At 44.3% G+C, this 24,535-nt stretch overlaps 1 protein-coding gene across 2 annotated transcripts in view; it reads right to left on the reverse strand.

The window, feature by feature from the left end:
• Positions 1-19,859: 19,859 nt before the first annotated feature.
• OTOL1 (otolin 1) overlaps positions 19,860-24,535 on the reverse strand; it is a 51,973-nt gene continuing 47,297 nt past the window's right edge. For both annotated transcript variants that reach the window (XM_075157446.1, XM_075157447.1), the window contains 3 exons: positions 23,149-23,238; positions 22,163-22,234; positions 19,860-22,034 (listed from right to left, as the gene is read on the reverse strand). In XM_075157446.1, coding sequence (XP_075013547.1) covers positions 21,139-22,034; positions 22,163-22,234; positions 23,149-23,238 — 1,058 coding nt within the window. In that variant the 3' untranslated portion in view covers positions 19,860-21,138. The remainder of the gene's footprint in view (positions 22,035-22,162; positions 22,235-23,148; positions 23,239-24,535) is intronic.

A 24,535-nucleotide genomic window follows, 5' to 3' on the forward strand; every position in this document is an offset into this window, starting at 1 on the left:
CAAAAGCAGAGTGCCTGCTAGCTGGGCGTCTCCTTTTTGTGTGAGGACTGAACAAAATCAATCCATTTCAATTATTCTTTACATTGTCTCGAGCGCAGGAAGGTAGGCGAAACCTCATTTTGGTGCTGCGGTCACACATTCAATAGGACTGTAAAGCACTGCTACATGGGAGGTTATTGATCTGAATTATCTTTGATCATTAATATTCCAGATTAGCAGTGAAAACACAAGCTAGGACATACCTGCTGAGAGGTAAATACAGAAGGAGTTGGGCTGACCTCCCCATCAGGCATCAACGCAGCCACGCCACTTCCAGCTTGTGAGTAGCTCGGTGGCAGCCAGCATTGATGTCCCCAAGTTATGTTTCACACAATACGTCTATGGGTGAGCCTGCAAAAATAAGTGTTCAAGCCAGGGAAGGATCCTCTGGGGTCAGAGAGGTAAAGCCCATGAGTAACAGAGCAGAAGCAGCACATATGCAGAAGCAAACACAGGATCAGCGTATAATGTCGATACCATCATCATCTTTAGTCAAACCCACAAATCAAAGAGCCTGCTCCCTTCCAAAAAGCTGTTTAGTCCTCCTGCCAAGGAGCAGTTACCCTTAATATCAATATCAAAAATAGCACTAAAAAGGCCTGAGAAGAAAACCCCACTCATACACAAAGCTCAGTGTGCTATATTATTAAGATACACAGCAGATTGTCCCAAGAGAAAGTACATCACACTTTACCATTCACTGCAAGCCCGTTTGTCCAGTTTTCCATAGCTTTATCAATGCATTTTGGAAGTATAAATTCCAAGCCTGATATTTATCACTGGTTTAGAAGACAAGTTGGGGGAAAGGGGTGGAATTCCTGGTTAATACACTCCTCAGTGACCTCCTACCAGTGCACAAAAGGAATTTTTTTAAAAACGTTTAAGATACCTGAATATTGCGTCATTCTGCACAGCTGTTATACCATAGAACATGCACCGCTCTTATGGACCACAGCTGGATCTGGAGTGTCCAACCCATTCATAGATACCATTGCTACAGTGTCAGGTCCAAAGGTCTACTGCAATGGCTGTAAACAGCAAGGTGATCCTGCAAATACATTTATTCCAATTCACCTCACACAATTAAATAGTATTTCCAAACTATAGCCACTGAAGGAGTGTTTTTAAATAAATTCTTCACAAAAACAAAAGTTGTAAAGTCTACCAAGCAAGTCTCTGTATCTCAGCACTTTCATCCAGATTCCTCTCGAGTCACTGGTAGGTAAACTTTACAGAAAAGCCTTCAATGATGAATATACAATGCACTAAAAATGACAAATACCATTTTATCTTCACAAAACTCTGGTATTCCAGAGCTCCGAGCTTTCAAATACCATTTGTTGCACCTTGGTATCTTTATACAATAGCAGTGCAAGTAAAGCTACAGCCAATAAAGCCTGTGACTACTTCTCACACACTAAATCCACATGAATAAATCTTATTAAGCTTAAAGGCAAGCAGTTACTGCACCTGTTTGATAGATTTATTATCCCCAAAACCTAGTGCACTGAGGCGAAATGCAGGTATGAATTGTATAGTTACACTGTACAAACAGCCAGCTATTAGTTATATTATGGAAACAAGAAGAATGTTGATAAGGTGCTCCATGGGGATATTTAACAAGTGTCAAAGCCTAGATTGAAAGAGGCATTTGTCTCCGAGAGTCAATGAAGATATACGTCCTCATACCATAACTGAATTTCACTCATATAGCAAAGGAGGAAAAAAAGGAGGGGGGGTCCCCTCCTTTTATGTTAATCAACTTTCTGTAGAATATAGACTAGGTAAAGGTCTTCTCCAACCTAAACGATTCTAAGATCGCCAAGTCCAACCATTAACCTAGCACTGCCAAGTCCACCATTAAACCACATCCCCAAGCTCCCCATCTACACGTCTTTTAAATACCTCCAGGGATGGTGACTCCACCACTTCCCTGGGCAGCCTGTTCCAAGGCTTGACAACTTGACAATCCTTTCTGTGAAGAAATTTTTCCTAATATCCAGTCTAAACCTCCCTTGGCGCAACTTGAGGCCATTTCCTCTCGTCCTATCGCTGTTACTTGGGAGAAGAGACCGACCCCCACCTCGCTACAACCTCCCTTCAGGTAGTTGTAGAGCGCGATGAGGTCTCCCCTCAGCCTCCTCTTCTCCAGGCTAAACAGCCCCAGTTCCCTCAGCCGCTCCCCATCAGGGAGCTCCAGGCCCTTCACCAGCTTCGTTGCCCTCCTCTGGACACGCTCCAGCACCTCCATGTCCTTCTTGTAGTGAGGGGCCCAAAACTGAACACAAGATTCGAGGTGCGGCCTCACCAGTGCCCAGTACAGGGGCACCATCACCTCCCTGCTCCTGCTGGCCACACTATTTCTGATACAGGCCAGGATGCCGTTGGCCTCCTTGGCCACCCGGGCGCACTGCCGGCTCATGTTCAGCCGGCTGTCGACCAGCACCCCCAGGTCCTTTTCCTTTCCAGCCACTCTTCCCCAAGCCTGTAGCATTGCCTGGGGTTGTTGTGGCTGAAGTGCAGGACCCGGCACTTGGCCTTGTTGAACCTCATACATTGGCCTCGGCCCATCGACCCAGCCTGTCCAGGTCCCTCTGCAGAGCCTTCCCACCCTCCAGCAGATCAACACTCCCGCCCAGCTTGGTGTCATCTGCAAACTGACTGAGGGAGCACTCGATCCCCTCATCCAGATAGTTGATAAAGACATTGAACAGGACCGGCCCCAGTACTGAGCCCGGAACACCGCTCGTGACCGGCCGCCAACTGGATTTAACTCCATTCACCATATGTAGATGACACTACAGGACCCTGATGAAGCTACTATGGCTCCAGAATTGACCCTGTATTAGTTAGGTGGTGGACCAAAGACCTCCAGAAGTGTCTTCCAACCTAGATCATTCAACAGCTGTGTTTCCAGCCAAGCCATGTGTCAGCCCCCACCCACCCACTGTGAACTGCCACAAGTTCTTGTCAAAGCATCTGATAAACTGGGGGTGGAGGTCTGGGGGGATGCACCAGACACCTCTCACCTTCGCAGAAAGCCCTCACTTAAAAGCACAGATTTACTTTTTTAAGAAACCTAGAGAGCATAGTTATACTTCACCATAAAGTTTCAGTTTTCAAGAATTTAAGTGACACACACTACCTGTCCCCCCTAAAATCGTCCAACATTTGAGAGCCAGTGATTAAATGCTGTAAAACAACCACCTCAGGGATGAATAAAACTCAGCTACCTTGTAGAGGTGGTCTTTTGCTAAAGGTCACGCTGTGTTACGCTACACATACTTTAAAGCCTTGCTCAGTGCGAGCGATCCTCATATCTGGCTTCAGTCTATTCTACATGACTTAATTTCTTTCCTCAGTGATGTTAATAACACTTTTGTCTTCTCTTATATGCCCACACTATTTATGTTCTGTCTCATAACAAGAGATTTTGCTGGTGTTACTCGTTTGGGTGTCCTGACAAGACAGGATTTGTTCTTTCATACATATAAACTGTGTGAAAATCAGCTTTAAATCCTTTGACTTCCATTAAGCTATACTGAATCAAAAACAAGATGTTCATCTCCTTTTATTCCCATCTGCTTCAGTACATTTCAGAGAACATTACCATATTAGAGATTTCTAGTGAAAAAAATTATTATTGCTATTTTAAAATAGCTTAGACTGGTGTAAGTGTTACTGACAGTGTTTAAGAAATCATTGCATCGCAGCCTAATGAGAAAAGAAGTCTGTAGTGCAAGAGGTACTTTAGAAAGAAATATCACTTTATGCCTGTGTGAAGCTTGGCAACGTAGTAGGAATTAAAACCCCGGTATAGAGCTCTTCAGAGGCCAGCCCAGATCCAAATTCTGCACTTCTACAGTGTTTGTAATGGGCCGTTATTCCTGCGGTCAGCACACACTTGCCAGTTGTGAAACCGTACAAGATATGGAAAGAACAGGTTTAGGAAGTGTGATTAATTTCTATATCAATAATCATTTTGTCCAAGAGAATTTCTGAAGTCCAGCTTACAGCTGAAGAGAAAAAAATAATGTGGATACCCAATTTTGATCCTCTTTCATTATGGCTTTTTTTTTTTAAAAAAAAAAAAGGACACACAATTATTCCAGAGGACAGACAAGTGGTGTCCGTGGCAGAGGAGCAGGAGGGGACACAGGCAGGGCTGGCGCCCAGCTCCGGGGTGTGGGAAGCACCCCCCCTGTGCTGGGTGTCAGGCTTCATCACCGGGGATCGGTGTCTTCAGGTGCTCAGGAGCAGCTGCTGCATGAGCTACAAGCAGATAGAAAAGCCAAAAAAAACCCAAAAAAAACCCACCACCAACCAAGTACTGTTCTCGCCAACCCTGGAGTCTCACAGCATAAAAACAGCTTATTGATTAACCTCACACCATCCAAAACCAGTCTGCCTCTGCCCAGCTACACCGGGGAAATACCTTGTGAAAACGAGATTTTTAGTAGATGGGAAAGCTCCAAGGGAGCTTTTAAGGGAGGCTTACATCATCCTTCACAGCAATAGTTAAGGACACAAGACTACAGCAGATTCCAATCCTGGCTCATTCAAAAATTGTAACAGATCTTCCACAGTAAGATAAGAGCATGAAATTAAAGAAAGCTAATATATCCATCAAGTTAACCGCTTATAGTGCTTGCAAGATCTTCATGAAGAATGGAAAGCACAATTATTTCAGAGTGCACCTTCCTGAAAAGCCTTCGCACTGTGTTGCAAAAAAGATCTTTACTGGCTTATCCTTATTTTCTCAGCTGTCAGTCACCAGATCAGTCACGTCTGCCATCCGGTTATTGTTTTCCACTCTTCGTTCAATAACTTCTGCTAATATCTCTGGGCCCAGGCAGGTTGCTTAGAGAGGAGCCATTTCCAGCCCAAGTGCTTGGCCACCGTATTCATGTGCCCTCGCTACTCACAGCGCCCATTTCTTCAGCTGGGTGAGAAAACCAAGACTTCAAACCTTCTTGTGCCAACACTAGGAAATGCTAGTGGGGTTCTTCAGTCCACAAAGCTCAGAGAAGTTAAATTCCGATATTCCCTTGGTTCATAAGTTAGGCCAAGAATTAAGCAAGGGAAAAATATACTTTTTTAAATATATAACTTTCCACAATCTCCAGTGCTTTGAGCATGCATTAGCTATGAAGTACAGACACCCAGTAACAGCTCCTCAGCGCCGTACAAGCGTATTTGAGGGCGTGCAGAGCACGGGCCCTGACGTGGTTTCATTTGCTTGGTAACCACAACCCCGTTCTTCAAAATAACTCCCACATTGTCCCTCTTCTCCCTGTTTTTCCATCCAAAATGAGCTCAAGTGCAGATGAGGCACCTGGGAAGTACCAGTACCTGCCAAGGAACCAGGAACATCTTTTCCTCGTTCTCCAGGCAGTAAAAGGGAAAACAAACATCTCTCGCATTGAAAACCCACTGGATTTATTTGTGCTTCAGGCTCCAGAAAGGCTAATGAACTTTTCTTTTTTAAAGACCGCCTCTAATTATGTACCAGTAATTTGCCATCCAAAAATCAATTGCAGGTGCAGATAACAGCATTTGGATGGCTAATTAATTGACGAGTCTCACAAATCAAGTAGATGCCCGAGAGCTAGACGTCACACTTACGGTTTTTCTGCCTCCTAATTTTGTGCATTTGGAGACACCAGAAACGTGGAGGTTTAGGTTTTGGTCCATTTTTAGCCCATGCCCTAAATGCAAAAAAAAACCCAAACCAGCGTCCCCCACATGGTCACACACTTCTTAAGACTCTGGACTGGAACAGTTGGGGAATAATACACATATGGCATGCTGACGTTTGCACTCCAGCTCTCTGCATTCAGAGACATGGACGCCTATCCTCTGTGGTAAGACAACGTTGAACTCCAAAAAACCCACAAAGCTAGCTTCAGGGATTTGGATCAACACTTATGAGTTCTCAGCACAACCCCTCTTGAAGTGGCCTGCTCGCTTTTGCAGACCATATACAGGTCTTCAGTGTGCCCTGCCATGACAACACGTGCCACAGTTTACTATATGGCTCCCAACTGGTAAGGCTGGGAGGAAGAAACAGGCAGCAAAGGTACCAGGAAATCCCATTCTTCATGCCCATAACAGCCCCAAAATATACACAAGGAGCCACTGATAAGCGTGAACCGCCCCACTCGTGGACCCAAGCTTCGCCTTTCTGCAGTTTCTGGGGCATTTAGTCATAAGTTGACCTTCACCGTAACCCACTGTAAGTGGAGGGGACACCCTGGTCATGCCCACACCAACACCACAGCCCCGAGCCCAGCGCTCTCCCCCCTAGCCGAAATACCCGCTAGCGGCAGAGGGCGAGGACGATGGACGGCGCAGGACGCTATGCTGAGCCTGGCTGCTGCAGGAAGCCTGGGGGCAGGTTGATGAGCAGAGCAGCCCACGCACCACACCTAATTATACCAGAGACCAAAACCCATCCTGCAGCCTCAGCTCCAGCATAAAGCCCCTCTTTGCACCCACCCCAGCAAGGCCAGAACAGAAGGTAGGTCCTACACAGTAGCAGTTGCCTTGATTTTTTAGGGAACTTTGCAGGCCAGACCAGAATTTCCTCGAATTTGCTGGTCCGTTTGCAGCACCACATTGCCATCTGCTGTCCCTCGCCTTCCCTGGCAGCCTCGCCAATAACCAGGTGAAATACAGCGGCACAGCTAGCGCAGTCTAAACAAAGCTGTTCAAAATGCAAATAGGTCCGTGATCCATCACTTATTTAAGTGGATTTTAACATTTTAATTAACTATTTAAGAAATACAAGACATGAGCTTGCAAGGACGCAGCTGGATGAAGTGTCACGAACAAAAAGCAGTGTACAATAGCAACACAAGTATTAAATCTTGGCACACTAGGATGATAGTATGCACAGGTGCCATCACTTCAAAAACAGCTTTTTTATACTCCAGCAATTCAGTCTTTCAAGACTAAAACATGCCTCTTCAGCTAATAATGTCTTGTTTTTATCATCCAAACATACAATAGCATTTTTTTGCTGGTTCCTAAAATGATACACCAAGCTATTTGCAGCAGATTTAACCTTCTGCTTAAACCTGGTGTGCAACAGGCAAGCTACCTCCTTTTGCAAACAACCTACATGGCTTGCCCATGGTCCTGCTTATTTTTTTCCCTAAAGAACTTGCAGAAAGGGCTCTATCAAATACAGGCTTAAGCAGCAGCTTTGGGACAACTCGGGGGATGGAACTTGGGTCTTAATTACGGTGGGAAATTGGAAGAATATTCTTTTTCAGAAAGTTACCTGGGAATGAAAAGAGAGAAAATAAATCTAGCAAAGGGGACTCCTTCCTCGGCAGCTGGTACCAGCCCAGTGCACTCAGCAGTCACAGCCCTCTTAAGGCGAGTACAATTACTCCATTTGCCCAATGATAACAGGTTTGAGTACAGGCCATCGGCAAATAGGCACCGAAATTTTTTGGGCAAGATGTACTGTTTCTTTTCTTTTGTCCTCCTTGCTTTACAAAACATTTGAGAAAACACAGCATCTTCAACACATTTTCCTTAAAACTTGTGTGCCACCTTCCCCCTTCCACCAGCCGGGCAAGGAACACCAAAGAAGCAGGACCTCCTGGAGGCTGCTGCTCCTCCTGGCTCGTCCTTCCAAGCAAAATCCTGAAGGCAGGAGCCCCATTTTGCAGGTAGGGAGGAAAAGAATGCTCCTGGAGATGAACCTCAGCTCGCTTTGACCCCATCTTCAGCATTGCCAATGCATCATAAGAACCTGGAAAATACCCTTCACAAGTCATTTCATTTTGCCATGTCTTGTCTCCCTTTGTCTGTAGGGTGGAAATAAAAGCCCCTTGCTAATGAGGGATGTTGAGGGGATCAGTCAGCCGCACTCATTCAGTACTTCAAATCTAAACCAGTAGCTGCAAAATAGCATTAACCATCCAGTGCTGCCTGAAAAAACAGAGAGCAGAGTGCATGGGGGAGCGAGCATCACCCATTAACTGCCAGAGGAAAGCACAGGACCAGAGGACCAGGCTACAGAGAGGCACAGAAACCAACAGAGAAAAATCAAACACTATCAGGAACATGGAGAGAACAAGACATGAGGCTGTTTCTTACTAATTCTGACTAGCCTAACTTCCATGCCTACTATGTATATGTTAATCCTTTTTGCAGCTCGCAGTGCAAGCTCAGAAGGAAGCAAACAGATGGACAATGACTTATGATTGGAGAAACTTGGATCACCAACTTAGAAATTCAGATTTATACAGGAAAAGCAAGTTAGTCATCCAAACAAATAGATGAGCCCTGGGGAGAAGAAAAATCTGGATAGCAATAGAACTAAAATAAAACCTTAAGAAAAATAAAGACTATGAGTATGCAGAAGACAGAAACAGCTATAAAGTGAATATAAAAAGAAAAGAGCCAAGGCAACACAAAGCAGGGACATACAATTCACTGCTAAATGCTCATTTCTTGCATGACTACATTTATAACACAATGAAAGAAAAATATTCAGATCTTAAAAGCACTAAATATACCAGCCTTTTTAACATCAGGTCCATATATTTGTGGTTTCTCAGACACTTTTGTATTTCCCTCCGCAAAACTTCAGGGCCAGAAGATTGAGGCTGTCAAGTTCCCAGATGTGCCCAGCTGTGCACAAATCCCTTCCAGCACAGCTGTGCAGCGAGGCACAGGGCTGCGAGCAGCCAGCAGACCCCCCAGCACTGCCAGAGCCATATACCCACCGTGTCTGGCTGGCACCACATACAATCTGACATTGCAGAGCGATTTTGGCACATCCTACAGGTTTTGGGTAGTCCAGGCGTGGGGTGACCCAGGAGCACGCATGTGATGCACCCGGTGTTTGCCAGCATCAGACTCCCTGCACAGGCACTGTGCAGTGCATATTCACCTTCTGTGCCTCAGCAGCTAGATTGATATGATATTCAGGGCATATTAGGGTTCAAGATTAAAATTATTAGGGGGGGAAGGCCACAGAGCAGGATCTCTCAGGCAATAAATAGCTTTTCTGGAGTCATTTCTCTTAGAAATATTCTCAAGGAAGCAACCTTGCCAAGGCAGAAGATGGTCTGGATGATCTAATCATCTCTCATGTCAGGGCTGTGTCATTACCTTCGGTTTGCATTACAGATTACACGCAATACAGAGTGTCTAGAAATAGCATACGCACAGCAGGTTATTCTCCTGGACCCTGTTGCTTTGCACCTGTCCAGAAATCGTTTGCCAGATCCACAGATGCAAATTCTGGTAAGTCAGAGGCTATCATCTTGTTCAACAAGAGGACACGGGGATAAAGAGCTGAGATATTGTTTGTATTTACCCTCCACACAAGGCAGGAGTTAAAAAAAAAAAAGAAAAAGAAAAAAACAGAGCCTCAGGAGTATTAAGTATTCTCTCCGGGAACACATCAGACATCTGGATTACACTTGGCAGCGAAAGACAGTTACACTAGTCCCTGCCCTGCATCCATCTACTTGGTAAATTAACAGGGATGAGCTACTTATTACTCTGGCTGCTATTTCCCACTTCTCTGTATAGCAATAGCATCAGAGCAGCAAGCAGGCTTTACCTGGGAAACAAACCCAAGGAGATGCCCAAACCAAAATCCACATTGGCATCATTCCATTAGAGCAGGAAAGGTCTAAAGTATTTATCTTCAGATATTTCCAGATGGAAGTTGAGATTATTAAAACCAATTTATTGTTTTGATAAAAGTGTCATCAATATTCAGTGCCTTAAAGAAAATTAGTCAAAAGGTGTACTTTTCTTTTTTTTTTTTTTTTAAAAAAATACAACCCACAGCTTGTTTTGACCAGACTGGACTTCAGCCTTTCTCCATCGATAAGAATTCTTGTGATTTTCTCTTAAATCCTGTAGAGTTGGCTGCCTAAGGATTTTGGGCGCTTGAACAAGAGAGCCCAGAAGAAGAGAGGTAGGTGGCACAGGTAAGGGAACCCCACACTTTTGTCCTGAACACAGGCAGAAACATCCACGTTTCAGCCTGCCTCCATCGGCACTTTATTTCCTCCTGATGCCGCGGAGCTGTGCTGGAGTGGGGATCGCAGAAGCGGAGGTACCACAAAACAGCCAAAGAATAGGTGTGCCAAAACATTAGAAATATTTTGATTCTGAACTTGTTCCCAGCCCAAGCATCACGCCTGGGTACCACACATCATTGGGTTCCAGAACATGTGTCATTACAGTTACTTCAATTTACCTCAAAGAATTAAGTTTTAAATACGTGAAACACTTGAAATCCTCTCCTCACTAAGAGTCTACAAAAACCCTCACCTATTTCCTATACTTAATGAGAGGCTCTAGCACTCAGTGACACCCCTTAGCTCACCAAACGTGGTCAAAGAACAGAGCGGTCTAAAGGTATAGTTTGCTGATCACTGATGTGAGACATACCTGTCCACCTTGCAGTTATATTTAGCACTGCAGAGAGGTAGGAAACTCCAGGTACAGCTGCATCAGCCACGGCAAAACCATCGGGGAATTAATAGTTGCTCAGTCTTTCCCTCAAGTCATTGTTCCAGGCAGAAGTTAAGTAACATATGCATCAACTCCCTTCTCCCCATTTATTATCCAGGAGAAGCAGAACTAATTAAATATCAGCCTCAAACAGCCAATTCTTTCAGCATGAGGGAGATTGTGAAAAATCACATTCTCCCATTAACTTCCCAATGCAGTACCAGAAGAGCTAAGTTAGAAACCCACCAGCCTGAAGACATTTTCTCCTCCAATTTACATTTTAATGGGAGAGCAGAAGACTTATTGCTAAGTGCCAGGAGCTGATAGAGCTGTGCACATTCTGAGGGTCTAATAAATGCACTGACCCATATTTTTCACATTTTATGGGACAGTGGGGAAAACTGCTGAAAGAGCTCGTTTGCAGCTATGTTAATTACACTTTCTAGGGGAAAGCAGAGGAACATGCCACAAAGAGCTATTGCAGCTGCATTTGTTTAATCTACTGTTTAGAGCAGGTAATTGCATGGAAGGATCCTAGGTTCTCGTGACAGCTGGACCACTGGGGTGGTCATGGTCAGACCTCAACCCTTCTGGGCCATTCAGGCCACGTACAAAAGCTATAAAGGCAGTAGAGCTTTATTGGGGAAAAAAAAAAAAGCATTTGAACCGAGCTTTCTCATGTAATTAGGTCCTACCAAGTAACTATAACAAACTACAGAGGAGTTCATAAGAAGTTCTCATCTGTGGCATTCGTTTCCTCTGATCTAGCCCCAACGCTGATTGCAGCTGTTGGATAGGTGCTTCTCCTCCTCTTATCGCAGCGGGGAAACAGGCAGAGCTAAAGGGAGCCCTGCTCATCAGCTTTCAAAAGCAGAGCAGCTATGCAATTTGAGAGACGTCAGCTTTCATCACACACATCAGAGCCCTGCTCATGGCAGAGGAGAGAGGCCGAGAATGACATTGGTGCATGTGGAACGGGCAGGAAAATGAGCTATGGAACAGACAACAGAATTGCTTACTTTGAAGATATGCTTCAGCCGAGGGGGAAAGAGTCGGTGGAAGGAGAGCGGGGTCTGTCCCCTCTGCCATGCAGCGTGCGTGGCTCTACCAGAGCTCACCAGCCCTGCAGGGACCTTCCAAAGCTCTAGGAACAAATCCTTAACAGATGCTCCGTGCATACTCTCACATCTGCAGCAATTAATCAAGGTACCTCCTGAGCAAGGCGGTAACTGGGACACGAGGTTTCTCAATAGCTTCCTTACACCACTCCCTTAAGTTCAGTCCGGGTCCCTGTTTAAGCAGGCAGACACCCCGAACGTCCATGTACTCTGAGCATTGAGCAATGTGGCACTGAAAGCAGATGAATCCCCAGTTATTTGGGGATCTTGAGAGGGGAAAACCACCACCACTTTGGCTGTTGGAACTGATCCCAGAAGAAACACTCGGAATAGAGTCACTGTTAGGCAAGTTCTAGTCACATTGATTTTCAGGAGCTGTGATCTACGTGCCATGGAGATACTGAAAGCTTTAAGATGACTTGTCAGGTTTAATAAGAATTTTTATTTGGTTTTGATACCAAAAACCTTACTAAGGACTTGGAAACCTGTAAAATTTCTTTCTTTATTTCTTCCCATTCTGAAGATCTCCTGCAGCTTCAGCCACACTTTCCATGGCTCCGAGCTGCTTCACTCACTAAAGAGAAAATACTCCGAACAGGCTGATAACAGTTTTATCCAGCAAGAGATGTTTTCTAGGGTCACAACTGGTTTGAATCCAAATGATTACAGTTGGTGTTTATAAAGCTATCCTCCATAACCCCAGTCTTGCACCTTTAAAACCAATTTACACCTGTGTTATGCAGCTGAATACCAAAAGAAAAAGGGCAACAGTCAAAGTGAAAAAATAACAATTTAACTCACATAAAGCGATTGTATTATCCTGACATTGTATCGACTCTTTAAAATGAAAAAAAAACACCAAGACAGATATCTTTACTGACTAGGTTGGTGCCCTTTCAATACCAAACTGATGAGCAATCATATTAAGCTAGCCACATATTTATGAATACCCTACAGCTTAATAGATTGTTACGGAGCAGTGAAAGTTTACGTAGATAACTAGAAATGTCAGAATAATATAACACAGACACCATAAAATAGAGTATTACTCACTTGACTCACAATCCAACTAAAATAAGACCCAGTGCTTGTTTTAGGACTTTGCCCTCATAGCAAACTTCAGTTTTCCAGCCCTTTCTCTCTACTCGGTGACTCAGCACTACAAGATATTCCAGAGATGTAATTTTTACTTACTAATAATTGATTTTCCATTAGAGAGCAATAGGCTTAAGTTTAAGGTATAGAAAGAAAAAGCACAGAGATAAAGGTGGGCAAGAGGCAACTATAGAGACAGTTTAACTATAAAGCAAAAATAGGTATTTCCTCTGCCAGGGAGAAAAGGCGCACCAGCAATTTCCCCACTGCCTCGTGGCTCCTTCTAAGAGAGGAGCAATTGAGTGTTATGCTGTCTAGAAGAGACACATTTACATTGATCTCTTACCAGAGGAGCATAAGAGAAAGAAAAAGCCGCTCCGTCTGGTTATCTCCTCTCCCAGACATCTACCTGGCTTCCTAAGAGACAGAGCTGGGCTAAAACAGACCACACGCACCAGACCCTTTGCAAAAACAACTCATTTCAGATGATCCATCTCCCATCAAACACTTAAACCAAAAGCTCCTTGGAACAGGAATGGGAGTCTTAAAACATCTATATTATCTTGGAGGGGCTGCCAAAAAAATTAATCATCTGTTTCACGCAGCATCCACCAGAAACACAGCGAGGGAAACTGAAAATAAGTTTTCAAGCTGTACCCTACCCCTTCTGTGCTCGGTTGCTCTACTGCAATTTTGAGCAAGAAGCACTGATCCTTAGGGAAAAAAACCTCTGATTTTCATCCAAATGAACCCAGGCTTCTCAGCAGCACTGGTGGGGGAAGAAAAAGTTGGTTCCCCCCAGAAGCAGCAACAGCCGAGGGCTTACTGGGCTGCTCTCCCAAACAGCGTGTGAAGAAACAGCCCCAAAACCCTGTACTAAATTACGCAGAGCAAGAGTTGGAGCTCTTCTCTGAAACTGTGCCTTGACAAGTAAAATATTTCACTGAGAAACACATCTCTGGAAGCAGATGTTATCAGAACATGGCACTTTTGGACAAAAACCTTCTCCATAAAACCTACCTGGAAAAAAGAGACAGGGAAAGGTAGAGAAAGAGAATTACAACAGATTACCAAAGTATTTTGGTCACGCTGTAACATTGAGTTAGGTGTACCCAGTTGTTGCACAGAATCATTAAGGTTGGAAAAGACCTCTAAGATCACCTAGTCCAACTGTCAACCCAACACCACCATACCCACTACACCATGCCCCTAAGCGCCTCATCCACACATCTTTTAAATCCCTCCAGGGATGGTGACTCCACCACTTCCCTGGGCAGCCTGTTCCAAGGCCTGACCACTCTTTCAGTAAAGAAATTTTTCCTAATCTAAAATCTAATCTGTCCAATCTAAACCTCCCTTGGCACAACTTGAGGCCATTTCCTCTCGTCCTGTCACTTGTTACTTGGGAGAAGGGACCGATCCCCCCCCCACTACAACCTCCTTCCAGGTAGTTGTAGAGTGTGATGAGGTTTCCCCTCAGCCTCCTCTCCTCCAGGCTAAACAACAACATCCACAACTCCAGCAGGGAGGACATAGCAAGTGGCCAAGGACCAGCAAGGAGCCAAGAGTACGTACATTTTGTAGTCCCTGCTGTAAATGAACACGCGTACACCGCAGCTCGCCAAAACCTAATCTGTAATCTCTTCAAATGATACTACGCTCTTCCTCATAAATACTCCTAAACCAGCTTTGTTCCTATAGATTATTTCGAGCAACACCAAGACCACTGAAACAACTAAGTCGCCCCTTGCCACGACTGCCCTGGGGATTTGGCGCTCAGCTCTGGATTTCCGTTTGCTGAGCGGAGCTCACCAGAGCGCTCCTTAATGCTGTTCATCCCTCCAGCTTTCTTTTTGTAACAAACTTCCCGGCATTGCTTTACTAGGACACAACTGCAATCTAAAGCTGTTTAGAGGAAAAAATAAAACAGCCCAGTTAGCCACACTCCCTTATATGCAACATGCTGTGGCTTGTAAGCGAATTCATTAGCATCGGCCCATTGACTTCAAGAAGAACCACCATAGGTTCCCCAAAAGCTCACTGCTCCTGTAATCTGCTCTCTTCCAAAACACATAGGTCCAGACCCTATGGGAATATAAATCTCAGTAACATCACTGAACACAATCAAACACAACAGCGGGGAACCCAGACCGCCACTTTGTTTACATCCAGAAAATACAAAGCAATTAAGACAGAGCTGGCATATTTAAAATAACGCTACATATATTTTTAAAATAAGATATTCCAACATCTTTTCCTGTTCCCTTCCTCTCCCACTACCTTTGCACCATTAGATCAGACTTGCTTTTTTTTTTTCCTGTTTACACGAGAAGTATATTTAATATTAATAACTGCACTGGTCACAACGAGGAACTGAATAGGCGATGCCAGTAAGCCAGTATGTGCAACCCAGCACACAGAGCAGCCCCAGCACCCACAGACAAATTTGCGTGCTGGTGCCCACAGCACCACGGACATGCGGGGAGGTGGGGGGGGAGGAACAAGGACACAACAACAGCACTCCCAAAGCAGGATTTGCACAGTGATCTCTGCCAGCCACAGCCACCAACGCCGGTGACAACGCAGCCGGGGGGTTTCCAGCGGTCGGGCATGTCTACAGGAGTTTCCGTCACCATTTAGATACCCTGAAAATAAGCAGTAAAAGCAATGCCTTCCTCCCACGCGTGATCCCACAGTAAACACACAGACACATCAAAACACCCATCTGCACTGGCATGTGCAAACACAAAGGTGCACACCCAGATGCAAGCACTTAAGGCTTAAGTGAACTAAAACCTCTTTTCTTTTTTTTTAAGAAGAAAAAAAAAAAATACTCCTAGACATAGTCCCATAATTAATTTCAAATCCCATTGACCATAAAAAGGATTTATAGCAAAACAAGATTTAAGTGCTGTGGATGCAGTTGCATGGGACTTTTTGACCAAATACCAGAAAACTTTTCAGTCAAAATAATTTATTAGTTTACTATCTCAAACAGTATGCACAGGTTTTTTTGCTTGATTTGATGGCTGTAACGTCACAACCTGATACCAGGCCTTTAGCCTCACTCACTCACCCCCCTAGTGTCTCAAGTGCAAATACCTGTTTCAAAAAAAAAAAAAAAAAATCAGATCTCAGTTGTAGGATGACTTCTTTTTTTTTTTTAACTTGAGTCAAAAGTCCAGAGAGTCTCAAAACAGATTGGAGGTTGCAAAACAAAGCTGAAACTGAGAAAGATCAGCCAAAACAAAGCCAGTGCATTTTTCTGTCCATCCTCAGTTTTATCTTATGGAAATAAGAGATTTAGGTTTTTACCCCAAATGTGATAACCTATAAAAAGAACAAAGTATGAAAGTTCTGGCTGCAGCGAGTGGAACTTCACCCAGAAAGCTTTTTTGTCAAGACAGAAAAATCCCTACTTGAAAAAGAATTCATTTACAAAAAACAAGAGCAATTCAAAGTAGTAATTAAAATGCACAACAAAGTGATTCAGCTTTACCCCAAAATTGACTTTGCAACATTTAATATATGCATCTAAGCTCAGGGACCTCTATAGAAGACCATAGCTGTCGTTAAACCAGACCTTGTAACACCACGCAAGAATAAACCCTTTTCATTTGGAAACTAAATTATTACATGGTGCAGTACTCTGCCATTCTGAAACAATTTCAGGTAATATTTCTGAAACTCCAGCCTCAGAGGTACAGCTGTGACAGAGCTCTTACTGTGAATAAATAATGGTGGCTATATCTAGAAACCAATACCAGCCTACTCCGCCTGATAAATATCCCCTATTAAGAAGCTCCAGCATTTTACAAGCATAACAGATAACTGGCAGTGATCACACCATAATCCATTTTAATTCACATAAAAAAGTGTTTTTTCTCCTTCGAGGGGAGAGTCTTTCTGCAGCCAAGTAGTTACAAGCAAAGTTACAGATCTCTAAAAAAACAAGACATATTTCAGCTGACATACCTGAATTTGGATTATTATATTGTGTTTTCAAACCTATTACAAATTCCTATCTTGAAGTCAGCATGCCTTCACTTGAAACACATCTATTTTCATCCAAACCAGCCTACAACCGCAAGCGCTCGCTTACCTGGCTGCTGCCCGGGACACAGCATATTGATCCAGCAGGGAAGGAGGAAGAAAGGAGGAAGACCTCACCAAGGATGGCTGCCTTCCACCAGCCAAGGCCACCAAGACATGGTCTGTGCTCCCAGAGAGACACAGCACTCCTGGCTGGTGGGATATCATCCTTTTATTAACCAACACAGCAGCCCTCAGGCTTTGCAGGTGGCCTTCGTTCTGGGGCAAACTCAGCTCAGCTGGTGAGCAAGACGAGATGCCTGAAAGCAAGCCGTGGCTCTCAGGAGCACAGGGCATCTGGAAAGCCACAAAGCAAGAGCAAGAAACACGGGGAGACCCAAGCTACTTGGTGTAGGACAGTGCCTCTGGTGTTCCGCTGGGCAAAAACCACAGCCCTGCCGACAGAATTATGAAAATAAGTGCTAATATTGTGGCATCTGTGTAACATCAGGGATGAAAAGGCATGAAAAATACCAGCAGGAAAGTGTTTTTCTCTGGAAATCAGAACAGCTTTGTAATCTCGTTATAGCTGATTGAGGCATGATTTGTGCCAGGCAAGAGTGAGTTCAGCGCTGCCCTGACACCACTCCAGGTACTTTATTTACTTGGAGATGAAAGCCATGGCATAAAGCAAAGCTGTATCAGATAGGGGCTTTATCAAAGTATCAGGAATTATTTTCCTTCCCACTTCTATTTTCTGAGGTTAGGAAAAGGGCTTGCAGCAAGCAGTTGTGACTGCTCAGGATCCATCCATCTGACATCCCTCACTCTCCCCTGGTTTTACAGAGGACTTAGTTGCCTAACTCAGGGCTCCAGTAGGGTTTTGCTAGCAAGGCACCCAAATCCTTCTGTAGCTTTAGCCCTCAACATCCTAATTAAAGAAGCAGCTGCTTTTTATGGCCTTATGTCAGCTTGGAATAATTTTTCTTAGTTATTAAAACAGCTGCTCTTCTGATTAGTACACTGAGCATTTATTTTCTCTTACACCAGCGTCAAACTGCTTCATTGCAACGCAGACAGGAGACGCTTAGTTTTACAAAATAAATCTGTGCTAAGTGGAAGCAGAAGCAAAATGGAACAAATATTTTGGCATTTTTTAGCAGTGATGACGGCATTTTTTTAGCATTAGTACCCAATGAGACAAAGTACATCCTCAAACAATTGACTCACTGTTGTTCTGACAGGGCATGAAAAATGAGGAAAACCATATAAAAAGGAGGGCTTTTTTAATACTTCAAAACTTCCCGCAGAACAGTTTGCTTCAGTTAAAAGTTGTTGCAGCAGAACACTTCACTAAAGAACCCCCATGGCAGTGAGATTGCAAATGCTACTGGGGAAAAAAAAAAAAAAAAGACCTTTTACAATGGAAAATGGCTTGGATTAAAGTTTTCCAGCCAAACGGTCTCGGGGAGGCTACCTGGGAGCAGGCAGGAAGGGGTACAAAGCCCGGTGCTGCAGCAGGTGGAGCAGAGCTGGCAGCGTGTCGCACCCAGCTGGGCAACAGCTCTGCCCGTCTCCTTCGGCTCGGCCCTCCCGCCCATCCGCTGTGTTTAAAGCCCTGAAACCCTTTGAGCAGGGAGGTTTCGTATGGCCTCTCAAAGACAGAAAAAGCCTACCGAGGCACCAGCCCCGTGAGTCTCTGCGTGTAAAAGGAGGAGGTGTGTACATTCGTTTGTGTTGAAAATTTCAACTAATTTGGGGCAATTTTTGAGCCCAGCTGTGGACTGATCTGATTAAAGGTACTTGGTTAACAAACAACACATGGTTTGGCCAAGATACCATAGTAGAAAAAATAATAATATAGAGAAACAATATTTTCCAGGCATTATTGTTAATTCAGTCTGATATTAGATAAAGATAACTCCCTCTCTGCAAGATCCATATTTATCCAAACCACCCCTCACTGTGCTTAACATACTCAACTGCAAGATACTCGTTTAATGTATTTTAATTCAATTTAAAAAAAAAAAAAGCTTTCAAAATAAACATCAACACTTTAAATTAAACTAAAAGTACCACTGGCACAGCTATAGACCCTAAGAAACTTATGAATAGGAAGCAGCTGTGTGTTATTTCAGTAACTTGCATGTTTCTTGCCTTCCCAGACAAGGTTCCAGGCAGAAATCCCTTCCACTGGTACGTAGTTAATGACAAAATATGTCCTTAGCACGGGAGCCAGTACAGACTGCCATCGCAGCCCTCCCGTATCCATATGGGGGTTTAGAAATCAGTGGGATTGTGTCATGTGCATCCCATGTCCTCCCCCAGGATCTGCGAGTCTGGACCTTTGCACAGCCTGAATTGTCTCCAGCTGCTCGTATTAACCTGCTCTCGGAGCACCTTTGCAGATTTAAGCAGTTCAAACGCTCCTGATCTGGCTGCCCCCTCCATGGGTATATTTTATGCAGAGATTTTTGGAAGGAAGCAAGCGCTCCTCCAGTTTGTACAGTGTTGCCAGCTCCTCTTTTCCCCAGAGGACCAGGCAATTAATTTATGGAGAGGATTAGATCTGAGCAGGTTCTTGAGAGACCCTGAATTTTTGCATTGCTTTCTCAAGAGCATTTGTAGAGGTTATTCATACAAAAAGTGTAAGAAACTTCAACAGGAGAAGAGAAAATTGCTAGTCAGATGTCCATATACCACCATCTGCTACAGGGGCCGTGTGGGAAGCAGCATGAAGGCACAACAAAAGAATTGAGGATATTGTGACAGCAGGAATCCAAAATTATTATTACAACTTCTTGGTTTTCCTCAATATTTAACAGCTGCCAGAGAATTCATAAACTGAAATCTGCATCTTTTATATACTTAGTACTCTGGATTTGAACCACACAGGAACAAACTCAGATTAAGTACCAACATTTTGACAAAACCAGTACATCTCACATTTGAATTGCTGATATTGAAAGAGGGCTGCCAAACTGATGAGTTGAAGGACCCTTTACATTTACCAGATAGATAGGATCAGCCTTTTAAAATTGGCTTGTTTTTATCTTAAAATTTAACAGCAGTTCTCTGGTGTTAATTTTCTCACGGTATTAAAAAAGTCTCAGGAACTCTTCATCTTGCTGCCATGTAAAAAGAAGACATTAGGGACAGGGACGTGATTTATGATGGTATTTAAATATGGTATGGAAAGCATGATGGCAATTTAAGCAAGGAAATTGAGAGCAATGGGAATAGCAGCCTAATTCGCCCTGTCCGCGCTGGAGTCAGACCCAGCATTCATCAAATCACTAGGAAAATGTCCCGGGTTTGTGACTGCCTGAGAAGACAAGTAAATCCCGGTGCCACTGAAGGCTAATTATGGGACTTGAGTTTTGTTTCTCAAAAAAAGAGTGATTGGAACAATTTTGTGTGCCATATTTAATATGCCAAACGTGGTGTAAAGTTACTACAATGAGAGAAGGTGCATTAATAAGGAAATATATCCAATCTGACATCCAGAGATTATTTAATGTCATACTTTTATTTCACAAGATTCAGTTCCATTTTGGTAAACGAGCTTTTTAAAAACCTGCCCACACGTCCACTGGGCCATCACACCACCTTCCCCCGGCCGAGGGCCGATCCTGCAGCATCCGCTGAATGGTCAGCGGCTCAGAAATGGGGGGTTTCTGAGTAGCCTAATAGGGTGGATTATGCATCTCTCCCAGTTACTTTTGAAAGTTTCAGATATATTTTTGCCTAAGGATGATAGTTAGGGTTTTTTTACACTGATCAAATAGTTCTAATACTCTTTCAGACAAACCTTTATATAATTCATGACCAAGTCTAAAGTACTAGATAATACTGATTCAATGATAAAATAACTTTAAATCTTTTCATGTGATTTCAAGAAACCTACTGCTCATGTTCACATCTGATTAAGCTCTACAAATCAAACTCTGCAATCTTTAGCAAAACCAATGGTTATCAGTACTGATTTCCAGAGAAGTTTTGACCATGCAAGGATTGCAGGAGCTGGCCTGATTAAAATTGCAGATGGACAATGAGTTTCATTACATAATTTGAATAGATTAATTACAAACCTGAAGTCTGTAATGTGAAATCCCCTCCCCGTGCCGGTCCTGCTGGCGTTTGGACAATGGTTTTTCTTACCCATCACCCACCCGCACAAAGGATGTGCCGCTTCTTGGGGCTGCTAGTTAAAACTAATCCATATTTTGCAAATATAAATATTTTTGTTAAAAGATCACAAAACCTAGCAACTAAACCAATATGCTAAACTGATGCTCATTTCTCCTCTCGCAGGCAGAGGGAAAGGCACATTTCTCAGTAACGCCTTTGCCCTTTATATCTATAGCAGGATCTCAAAAACATCTGGATACAGAAGAAACCCCGTAAAGACGCTGTCGTCCTCAGCACTGACATAGACCCCGTTCCAGTCCCGCGCAACCTCCAGCCACACCTGGTCACCCGCGCTCAGCTTCAGGATGGTCAGGAAGGATGCCTGGTCGATCTCCTGGCCGTAGAGCGTCTCGCGGGCTTTGGCCACCTTCCTGCTGCGGGCGACGAGGCTGACGCGGGCTGGACGCCCTCTCACCGTCAGGTGGTAGGCGAAGACGTACGCCCCGGGCACGCTGCAGTTGAATTTCCCAGTGGAAGGGTTGTAATCTTCTTGGTCATTGTACAAGATCTTGTCAAATCTAATGGGGACGTTGGGCGGAGGGAAGGGCTTGGACAAGCCAGCGCTGAACGCTGACCGCAGGAGCTTTGTGGTGTCCCCTCGGGCGCCCTTCGCCCCACGGGAGCCTTTCTTTCCCGGGGCCCCTCGGCCCCCCTTGCTGCCGGTGACCCCCTTGGGCCCAGAAGGTCCCATCATGCCAGCAGGTCCCAGGTCCCCTTTTTCACCCTTACTTCCTCGCTCGCCCTTTTCTCCCTGTTTTCCATCCACCCCCTGAATTCCCTCAACTCCCATCTCCCCTTTGCTCCCTTTTTCTCCCTTTGTCCCCCCTTCCCCTCTTTCTCCCTTCGCACCTCTCCCCCCTGGCTCCCCGCAATACCCCTTCTCCCCTGTGTCTCCCTTTTCCCCTTTGTCACCCTGTTCTCCGTCCACTCCCGGGTCTCCAGCATCCCCCCTATCTCCCTTGTCTCCTTTGGTCCCGTTCTCACAAGTGTCCCCTTTGGACCCCTTTTGTCCCTTCAGTCCAGGGAAGCCGTAGTTGCCCTTATTGCCTTTTACTCCAGTTTCACCTAGGAAAAGGGCAAAGTGGGGAGGAAAAAGGGATTTAAAGGATTGCTTTGGAGATGGAGGGGCATCACCAACAGCAAAGGGAAAGGTCAGTGCAATATTTCTGGCTTTCCCAGCTCGTGTAACATACCTTGCTGCCCAGGTTTGCCTGGATAACCGGGGTTTCCACTTACTCCTCGCTCGCCTTGCTCCCCTTTGCCTCCTAGGACATTTCACCATTAATATGCTGTTGGTGATGTTGTCTAAGCACAGCAATCATTACACAGAAGATGACTGGTACCATTTTGCACGTGTCTCTCACTTCATTAATAAAACAGAGATGAGCAATGTGTGTTTTCAAGAAATGCCTTCAGAAACCTCATCTGCATCTCACAGGACCAAGCACCATCACGCAGACAACTGCATCTCACCCGAACATTGACTGACTCTAATCAGTGCCTCGTTGGGAGACGGTTGCTGCTGTTTAATGGCAAGATGGAGGAGATGACAGCTCTGCATTTCTCACTCCAGGATTGCTAAAAGTCTTGTTCAAGTGAATCAAAGCCTAAGAGACCGCGCTGACTGAACTGCGCAGCATGCTGCTGCTGGTACTCCCGTTATCAGCTTTGCTGTGTGTTTCTCTGCGACTGAAGGCAGCCGCAGGGTCCTACTGGTGGTGTGTGGCAGCAGGACAGAGCTGCTCCGAGCCTGAAATGAAGGGCAGGGTTTCCTTTCGGTTGCTACTGATGGATAATAATTGCTTTCCATCTTAGCTGAAATCATTTTGCCTGAGATACTTAAATTGAAATGCAGCTTCTACACCTGCGCATAGCTTCCATGGTGGTTTTTTCCTACCTATGTCCCTAATCCAGAGCAAACTGAACTCAGTTTTTAAACTCCCTTTCAGAACAAGGAGTTTCGAGTGAGATCTTTATGAGCAGCTGTTCCTATACCGCCTGCGCGTACACTACCACCATCTGAGTTATTGTCCCTGCACTAATGCCAGCTAAATCTGACAAGGTGTCAATCCATAGCAGCATACTCGTTTCCTTTGAAAAATATTTTTTCCTATAATTTTGTGGTTTTCGATGAGGACAACAGCATCTGTTTTCGAAATGAGCAGTTAGTCTGCTTTACCTCTTTCTCCTTTAGAACCTTTTGGACCTTGAGGACCTGGAGTTCCTGGCAGACCTTGCAGACCAGCATCTCCCTTCTCCCCCTTGGGACCTGTAACGTAATCATATCAAGAAAATTATCTTAGTAACTCAAAGGTTTAAGTTTATAAAGACAATTCACAATAATAGCTAGGCAACATGGCATCAAGGGATGCACGTAAGGCAAACTCTGTTTCCATCACCCTGGGAAGAGCTGGCTATTTGGCATCATAAAGCCAATGCAAACAAGATGTGAGACGGAGGGTTTGGTCTGAGCCCTGCTCCCCTATGCAGACACTGCAGCTGAAACCCTACGGCAGGGCGAAAGGCGAGGGGTGGTAGGGGCAATGCCGCACTGCCCGTGCTGAGATTAGTGGGGTGCATGCTCGCAGGTCCCTGGTCAGGCAAGCAGCTCACCAACCTTTGCCTTGCAGCTACTGCAATCCCCAAATCTTACAGTTTGCATTTCACTCATGGCTGTAGTAAAAGATTTTTTAAAACCAACTTTCAGCTGCCCTTGAGCCACAGGAGCTCAGACATCTATAAAACATCAGAAATAATCTGTCTTTAATATTTGAGCGCATCTAAGGAGCTCCCATAGCTTCATAATTGCCCCTCCCCTTAAAAAGAATTAAGTCTGCAAATATAAAAGTGGAACCTGGCAGACAGCTCCCTACTGCTAAAGGATGGGTTGAAAGGCAAGCAAGCTGGCTTCAATCTTTTTTTACTTTTTTCATCCACTTGGGAATCTAGATACTGTCGGTGCACATCTGGGAGCAGACTATGGCAGCTTCAATCATCACAACACAACCCATTTGACACAAGGACTTTTCTGTCAACTCTCAAGAGATGTACGAGTGCAAACTCCCTCTGCAGTCACTATAATTTCCATTAGCCAATCCCTCCTGAGCTATGGGAAGTGAAAATCCCTCGAGTATATTGTATTAAGGGAAAATTATTTCATTATTTTACCACCTTTCCTCAGATGAATAGTTTCTATCTCCAATATTAGTGCTATTCAAGTGAACATTTGCAGACTAATGCACTATTCATTATAGTGGTATTAGAATTAGGCACTCTATAGATATGTATTTTAGCAGTAGAAAAAAGAGACAAAGTGTGTCTTATAAAATATGTAGGTCTCTATACAGAGCTGCCTCTTGTGAGAGCAAATAATTATTTTAAAATTTGAACCTAAAATTATTTTAATATTTAACTTCCTCTTTTCCCAGGGGAAAAAAAAAATCTAAGAAAAAAGAGGCTTTTATCATAAACCTTCAGCAAAGATACAAAACTGCTTGCAGGTAGTTTTGAGGGTCATAAAACCATGGTTGTACTGAATGTGAAAGTAACTCTGTGACTCCCAGGGG

Source organism: Calonectris borealis, chromosome 9 (genome assembly GCF_964195595.1).
Source record: "Calonectris borealis chromosome 9, bCalBor7.hap1.2, whole genome shotgun sequence".
NCBI classification, from domain to species: domain Eukaryota; kingdom Metazoa; phylum Chordata; class Aves; order Procellariiformes; family Procellariidae; genus Calonectris; species Calonectris borealis.